The sequence below is a fragment of the Glycine max genome, chromosome 9 (assembly GCF_000004515.6).
Source record: "Glycine max cultivar Williams 82 chromosome 9, Glycine_max_v4.0, whole genome shotgun sequence".
Classification (NCBI taxonomy): Eukaryota; Viridiplantae; Streptophyta; class Magnoliopsida; order Fabales; family Fabaceae; genus Glycine; species Glycine max.
Window position 1 is genome coordinate 34,445,618 of NC_038245.2, and position 8,833 is coordinate 34,454,450.

Here is an 8,833-nt window from a genome sequence, read left to right on the forward strand (position 1 = left end):
TTTTAGTTTCTATAATATGAAAGTGATTTTTTAGTCTTTATAATTTATATTTTAATTTTCTTTTAATTCCTATAATTTGAAAGTTATCTTTTTAGTCCTTATACTTTATATTTTAATTCCCTTTAGTCCTTATCATCAAAATATGAATAATATTATCAATTACAATTAACTATAAAAATATTAACAAATAATTCGTAACTAATTTATTACAAGATAATTTGTAACACAAAATAATTGATAATTTATAACTAATTTGTAACTAATTATATATATATATATATATATATATATATATATATATATATATATATATATATATATATATATATATATATAATTAAAATATAAATTATAAGAACAAAAAATACCACTTTTAAACTATAAAGACTAAAAAAAATTAAAATACAAATTATAAGGATTAAAAAACTACTTTTAAATTATAAGGACTAAAAAAGAATTAAATATAAACTATAAAAATTAAAAAAATTACTTTCAAATTACAAGAAATAAAAATATATAAATCGTAAAATTATAGGTACTAAAAGAATAATTTAACCTTAATTATCATGTGAAAATTTATGAATGTTTAAAATCTTTGATATTGTGAGAAAAAAATGAATAATATGATAGATAGTGATGTGAATTTTTTTTTTTAAAGTTCATTACATATTTTCGGACTCAATGTTTAAATAACTAGTTCTTCCTTATTTATGAAACTTTGTTCATTCACTTTTTATTGATGCATATTAGCCCTCAATCTATATGGTTATCTACGAATAATCGCTTTTAATTAATGTTATCTTTTCAAAGATAGGACAAGATGATAACTGGTCATGCATACGTATGAACAACTTATCATTGCAATGGCTATCTTCCATGAAAAAAAAGCAATGCTATATCTATCCTACAGTTTATAATTTTGTACAGGAAAATGATGTTAATAATGGACACTCTAGCCATGTGTTTACATCCTTAGAAAAAGCAGAAAAAAGATAAAATTGACAAGTGATGCAACGAAAATAAAGAGAAAAAGATAATTTTTTTTAAAATATGCCTTCTCTAACCTACGAATAACTTTTATATCAAGATCTCTCTAAATTTAGTGATAGTAAAAAAAAGAATTAATATCAATTTAGCGCATATTTCAATCAAATTTTATATATAACATAATTTTTTTCAATTTATATAACATAACATTATATGTCATTTTATTATTAATATATTTTTTCCTGATTTTTATGCAGTTATATAAAATGAAAGAGATCAAAATAATGTAACAAATATTAAAGTATTAGATACAGTTTTATTAAACTTTGATAAATACAACTGTGATTTGTCTTGCGTAAAATTCTCATCAGTTTTAATCTATATTTCTTTTTCCACAAACATCCTTCGAAGCCAATCCATTATATATACTACAAACGTATGACGTATGCAATCAAATAAAGTATTCTGAAATAAAGTATTCTAAGATAATAAAAAGCTTTCCTGTCTGTATTACGTAATACATCAAATAAAATATTTGAATTATATTAAAATCTTACACGTCAAAATATTAAAAAGAATGCTACTTATAAATATGGTTAATACCTTAAAAAATGGTTAATAAATAAGTATAAAAGAACATTTATTAAAACCATCAATCCTTAAACAAATATTCATATTTCAAAAAAAATTAGTCTTTGATGAAACAAACTCAAGATATTCTCGTGAACACCAAAAAACTTAAGAAATTCTTACCTTTTACAAAAAAGAATATTATAATTTCCGACGTTATAATTTTTACTTAAATATATTTTTTATTCATGTCATTTTGTACTTTTTCACTGTAATTCATTTTTTTTCTTTTTAATCTAATATAAGATGTGTTTGTTTTATTTTTTTCATTTATAAAGTGTTTTAGATATTTTTTTTACTGTTTTAAGTATTTTTGTATTATTCAAAGAATTATCTAAAATATTTTATGAAAAAATAAAATAAGCATATTTTACAAAAGACTAAAATATAAAAATTATAAAACAAAAATGAAAAAAAATTAAATTATAGAAAAAGAATATTTAAATTTATATTTTTATACAAGTGTGACATTAAAATTTAATATTTTACCGTGATTCATATTATCAAATTTCTTCATCATTAACCTCTCACTCTAATTTCTCACATTTTTTAAATCAAATATATTTTTAAAAATAATTTTATTTAAATCAGATATACTTATTATGAATAATTTTTTTAAAAAAAATATTTAATACAACAAGTTATTGTATCTTAGTTTTAAATCCAGACTTCTAATCGAAACTTTTTGATTAAATTAAAACATTTCATTATAAATTAATCCATATTCTCTCCCAAAAGGAAATAATAATAGTAATAATAATTAGTAGAGTGGGGTCCAATAAGGTATGAGGTGACATGGCAATAGTTTGGTGCAAAAATGGAGGTATCCGGAGGATATAGACTGCAGGGAAAGTGAACCAAGACACAAACATAACAACATAAGAAGAGAGAGAAAGAGAAAACAGAGAAAAAGAATGAATGAATAAAATAATCATTCACTCTGTTTCTATTCTTCTTTCTACCATAGCATAACTATGATATGAACACCATATAATAATTAACAACAATAATTTAATAATACTCTCTTCATTGTAAATTCCATCTTCACTTCACTTCTCTTCTCTGTTCTGTGGAGTATTTAATCATTTCGTAACAACATACTTTTCTTTTCATTCTCTCAAATTTTTTTTTTTTTTTGCTTTTCGTTTGTTTTCTTTGGTTTTTAATTCTCCGTTTTCCAAATCCATGATTGCTTCTTGCTGCCGAGAAACCGTTCCGCCGCCGTCCATTCCCGATCTCCGGTAACCGGAAAATGATCCCTTTCGCGCATCCGAATCCCGGCATGGCAAGCCGCAACAACTACAACCGCGCCACCGCCGAGACGGTTTTCGCCGCCGCCAACGCCATCGTCGCCGCCGAATCCAGAGTCCAACCCACCGACGCGCCGGTGAGATTCTCTCTCTCCTCCTTTTCTCTCTCTAAAAAGTTCCTGTTGTTTCTGTGTCTGTGTACGTGCGCCTGATTCCTCGCTCTTTTTTTTTTTGCTTTTTGATTTTCGGAATTCGATGCCGTGTTTGGTTACCGAGAAAAGAAAACAACGTGCGAAAGTGGGAAAAAAAAGGATCTTGTGTTCTGTGTTTTGTGTTTTTATGTTTCTCTCTTTTTTGTTTTTTTTTGGTTGATTTTTTTTTTTTAATTTTCATGATGGTGAAGGTCTGGTCTAGTCTTCTATTATTTGACTCTATGGTTGTGGCGTTGAAAGGTTTGAAATTGTGAATCGCTTTTTTCTTTTTCTCTTTTCGTTTTGTGTTGAACATCTCAAACTGTTTCGTCTGTGGCTTTAAAAAGTGTAAAAAGAAGGGAACTTTGGAGTGTGGATCCTGGGGTGTCTCCCTTTTTTTTTATTTTTTTATTTATGAGTTTATGTTGCATAATTAATCAGAGACAAGGGTTTGCAAGTAACGAAGCACAAACAGCCTTGAATTTTTATTTGTAGTTTACTTGTTTGTATAATTTTTCATGTTTTTTGCCTTCTGTGTGCTTTGATTGATTTACCTACCTGTCAAGAAGCCCAAGCAGCATTGAATTTTCATTCTTTTTTATAGAATTTTCATGTTTTCTGCCTTCTGTGTGTGCTTTGATTGATTTAACTATATATTAGAGCTTTTTAATCTGCAGTTTGGTGTTCTGCAATTCGAGTTATAATGTCCTCTCTATTGTGCATGGTTAAGAGAGAAACAATCTTTTGGGAGAAAGTTGAGTTAACAACTTGACATGATTGATGATTTCATAAACTTTCTTTCCTTACAAATGATGAAAATTTTTGGATTAAATTGAGAGCATTGTGTTCTGATTTGTGGCTTGTTATGTGGTTCTAATTCTATAATGCGAATTAAAACTGATGATTATATAATCATGGGGACTGACTTCAGTTATCTACACGTGCGGTCCGCAATCCGACAAACTGCTGTTTTATTTTTCATGTTGCAGACCTTTGATTGTGCTTTTAATAAGCCCTCCAGGTTTTATTATAGCTAGGTGCTTCCGGCCGGTTACTCAAACTTACGTTTCAAAAACATATCAATTCAGTTAATGTGTGAGAATTTAGTCAATGTCTGAAATTGGGGGCGCCGTAAAACAAACTTGTCCTGCCAGGTAGTGACAATGGAATTTAGTTCTGATTGATTGCTATTTTCGAATAGGATGTATTTGAAAATAGATTGCGGCGGTAATGATTGTTCTGTCAATGCATTTGGATGATATTGGTGGTTTTTCTCCTTCTGTTAAAGGAATGAAGTCATGCTTTTTGTGTCGCTATTCGGCAATGATTGTTCTGTCAATGTGATTGGGTGATATTGGTGGTTTTTCTCCTTCTGTTAAAGGAATGAAATCATGCTTTTTGTGTCGCTATTCGGCAATGATTGTTCTGTCAATGTGATTGGCTGATATTGGCGGTTTTTATCCTTCTGTTGAATGAATGAAGTCATGCTTTTCGTGTCAGCTATTCGAATTCTTTACATGTCTACTAAAGATGTTTGTTCATGCGATTCTTCCATGTTCTATAAAAAAGTTATGCATTCATTTGAAATTTAAATGTTTGTTGATTCTTTTGATTTGATTGCTAACATATATTTTTCATATCTTTGATGTAATTAGCTATGTCAAACAGTTTACAGACATAGAAAACTTAGAACTTTCTTCTTCCTTGCTTTGCAATGGGTAGGCTGATGAATCAGTCTATATGCTTTAGTAGCACCCTGTCCTCATTAGTCACTAATGGAAATTGAAGACTGCTGCAAAAGATTTTTTTGAAGAAAGTCAATGTGTGTGTATGTTGATTAGCTATCAGAAATTAGATGTGCTTACTATCAAACTAATTCTAATGGATATTCCATATCTGTGTAATATCTTTTGTTTTGGCCAAACCACTCTTTTGTCCCTAAATATTGAACCATGTGTAACTTAAACCTGAGAATTGGATAGTGTGTAACAAAATTGCCAAAATGATAATAGTCACAGATCAAGATATTTGGTGCTTATTTTAGAGAAATTAAGCACTTTTTGGTATATTGTAAAATTTCTCTTTCTCTGTAAATGGATTGATATTGCTAGTGACCGAGTAATGTTTTGATTCTATTCCAACTTCTGATGTACAATTTTCTCTTCACTAACTGCAGAAAAAACGTTGGGGAGGCTGCTGGAGCCAATATTGGTGTTTTGGATCTTGTAAGAGCAGTAAAAGCAGCAAGCGAATTGGCCATGCTGTCCTTGTTCCAGAACCTGCTGCTCCAACAGGTCCAGCAGCTGCTGCTGCTGCACCAAATCCTTCAGCCGCCATTGTAATGCCGTTCATTGCCCCTCCATCTTCTCCTGCATCTTTTCTTCAATCTGATCCACCATCTGGTATTCAATCACCGCCTGGATTACTTTCACTCTCTGCTCTTGCGGCCAATGCTTACTCTTCTGGTGGTCCTGCATCCATGTTCACCATTGGTCCATATGCCTATGAGACCCAGTTAGTTTCTCCACCTGTATTTTCAGCCTTCACAACTGAACCGTCCACTGCTCCTTATACTCCCCCACCAGAATCTGTGCAGCAAACGACACCTTCATCCCCTGACGTTCCATTTGCTCAGTTGTTGGCATCTTCACTGGACCGGGCTCGTAAAAGTAATGGGAATCATAAGTTTCCATTATACAATTATGAATTTCATCCTTATCAACAATATCCTGGAAGCCCAGGTGGCCAGCTCATATCACCGGGATCAGCATTTTCAACTTCTGGTACTTCAACCCCATTCCCTGATAGACCCCCTACTCTTGAATTCCCCTTTCCCAAAGGGGAAACACCAAGGATCTTGGGTTTTGAACACTTCTCCACTCGAAGATGGGGTTCAAGACTAGGATCTGGGTCGTTGACGCCAGACGGTGCATGGCAAGGTTCAAGACTAGGCTCGGGATCGTTGACTCCTGATGGTATTGGGCTTGCTTCACGATTAGGCTCTGGGTGTGTGACACCTGATGGTCTGGGGCTGGAATCCAGGTTAGGTTCTGGCTGTTTGACACCTGACAGTGCTGGGCCAATCAATCAAAACAACATCTCTGTGCAAAACCAGATATCTAAGGAAGCAACTCTTGCAGATACGGACAATGGACATTCAAGTAATGCAACATTGATTGATCACAGAGTTTCATTTGAATTAACCGGGGAAGATGTTGCCCGCTGTCTTGCTAATAAAACCGGGGTATTGCTTCGAAACATGTCAGGGTCTTCACAAGGTATACTTTCCAAAGACCCTGTTGACAGAGAAAGGGTGCAAAAAGACACTGATACATGTACAGAGAAAACCGATGATAAGCCTGACAATTCTGTAGGAGGAGAGCAATGCCTTCACAAGCAAAATTCTGTAAATTCTTCCAAAGAATTCAATTTTGACAACCGGAAAGGTGATGTTTCTGTTACTGCTGGCAGTGGCTCTGAGTGGTGGACTAACAGGAAGGTTGCTGGGAAGGAAGGTAGATCAGCCAACAGTTGGGCTTTCTTCCCAATGTTACAGTCAGAAATGAACTGAGGTTTTAGTTTATCGCAACATGACTTAACCTGTATGGTATAAAAGCATAAAGGATTTTCAGAACCTTTAGTATACTGAATTGTATATTTGAAGACCTTATCTTGAATGCTGTTCATCATATACCTTTGAGGGGAAATTGTAGTAAATGGATGATTAAGACTCGGATGAACCAACAGTTGTTATATTCCTTTAGGACCTAAAGTAGAATGCAAGGGGAGCATAGTGGTAGTAGGTAGGGACCAATAGTTGGTTATATTATATTTATATAATTATGTGAAACATTACTTCTTGCATTTCATCCTTTCAAATATACAGAAATAGCAAAGTATAGGTATTTCGTGTTGTGGATTATTGTATCCTTTCATATGCAATAATGAAAAAAAATATTATATTATTTATCCTTTTTAGTATTATTATTCGAGAAACTAGTGAGTAGTGATACTCTTTCTGACACTCTTCCTCAAAGACTTTCTTTATGATTGGTTAAAATTTATTAGAAATCATCAATTTTGGTAGATTTTATTTCTCATCTAAAATAAAACAAAATCTATGATTTTCAATAAATTTTAATTAATTATAAAATAAGTCTCAGAAAGAATATCAAAGAGAATGTTACTAGGATTTCTCTTATTATTATTATTATTATTATTTGGGTGCAATTATTATTATTATTATTATTATTTGGGTGCAATTGGATTTATAGAAAACCATTTTGATGGAATCTCTTCTCTTAGTTACATGCCTCTGCAATTGTTGCAAAGGTGGGGTAGTTTCAAAAATACATGTGGTGTACATCGTTGGGTTCCCAATACAGCTATGTTTCTACATGTTTACCTGTATTTGTGCCTTTTAATTAATGCAATGCTTCAATGGCGGAGCTACACTTCAGCTACCACAAACTTGGTACTCATCTGCCACTAACTGAGGCATGGTCCCCTTGCATGAATGTGCAGCAGCAGCAGCTCAAAGGCTGCAACAAAGAAGTCCTTCTGGCTCATCATTTGCAGGTTGGTTCAGTTGATTCCTGATTTCAGTTTTCAACCCAAATGAATAATAATAATAAAAATGGAAAAAAGAAAGAAAAATGAGTTGATTTTTTCATCTCAGATGGTGGCAGAAGTGTATGTGTGTCATATGAAGAGGGGGGGACCCTTATAGTGCCATGCACTATGTTGTGTATAGTGTTTGTCTTAGTGTTTCTTGTCTTGTTGTCTTGCTAAGTCCACCCATAAGTACCGCCATGGACAAAATGTTTCGCTTTTGGGTCCAACCCCCTTCAATCGTAGGTGGGTGCCTGCTTCATTCGATCACCTGCAGGATCAAACTTTTCTCTTGACCTTGTCCAAAAAGGCAAAAGCTTTGTGGATTCACAACAAGGCATTGGTTATAAGTTATAACCTCTGGTGGCAGTTAAAAACTAGCAAGACCATATGCAGTAGTATGTTTCTCAACTGAAAAATAGTGTTGCCGTATCCTATTTTAACCTTTCCCTAGATTACAGTAACACCATTTTGACACCTTTGCACATACCCTTTTGAAATACACGTAATTGAATAAATTTGAGTAATATAACTATAATAATAAATAAATAATCAACGCGTAGTTAGGAAGTTTAAAATTAATTGAATACTCGCTTTAAATAGTTATGTGTACTTTATTACTTATAGGGTTAACGTGTTTTTAATTTCTGATTTTTTTTTAAAAAATTGGCTTTAGTTTTTTTTTTCAATCTATATATATTTTGAAATATCCAAACTTTGGTGTTTTTTATATTGGAGGAATAAGTGTTAGCTTTAGGGAGTGAAGTTTGGATATTTTAGAAAATATAAAGACAAATTATTGGTTTTAAAAGTTAGAGACTAAAATTAAAATTCGAAATTTTTTTACGGACTAAAAGTACCATTAACTCTTACTTGTATTACAAATTTGTTGAAATTGAAGACTTTTTTTTATGGAATTTCTTAATTCAAATTTACACAATTCTTTTTAAGTGGCACGGTGCAGCCATTCACCTGGTTCATGGTTTACTCCTAAATGATTGAAATAATGTTTTGTTTTTTGTTTTGGGTGCTCCAAACTCAGCTTAGAGAGTAAACTCAATTTTATGTCATGATTGGTTATACTCAAAAGTACGTTAGCACATTAAAATTTTGCCTTGAAAACTTCATTTTGTAAAAACTCATTGGAATCTTAAGTTTAATTCA

At 31.9% G+C, this 8,833-nt stretch overlaps 1 protein-coding gene across 1 annotated transcript; it reads left to right on the forward strand.

The window, feature by feature from the left end:
• Positions 1 to 2,466: 2,466 nt before the first annotated feature.
• LOC100818313 (uncharacterized) lies at positions 2,467 to 6,922 on the forward strand. Its single transcript, XM_003533124.5, has 2 exons — positions 2,467 to 3,004; positions 5,235 to 6,922. The coding sequence occupies exons 1-2, from the start codon at positions 2,870 to 2,872 to the stop codon at positions 6,627 to 6,629; spliced, it is 1,530 nt and encodes a 509-aa protein (XP_003533172.2). The 5' UTR covers positions 2,467 to 2,869; the 3' UTR covers positions 6,630 to 6,922.
• The last annotated feature ends 1,911 nt before the right edge of the window (positions 6,923 to 8,833 follow it).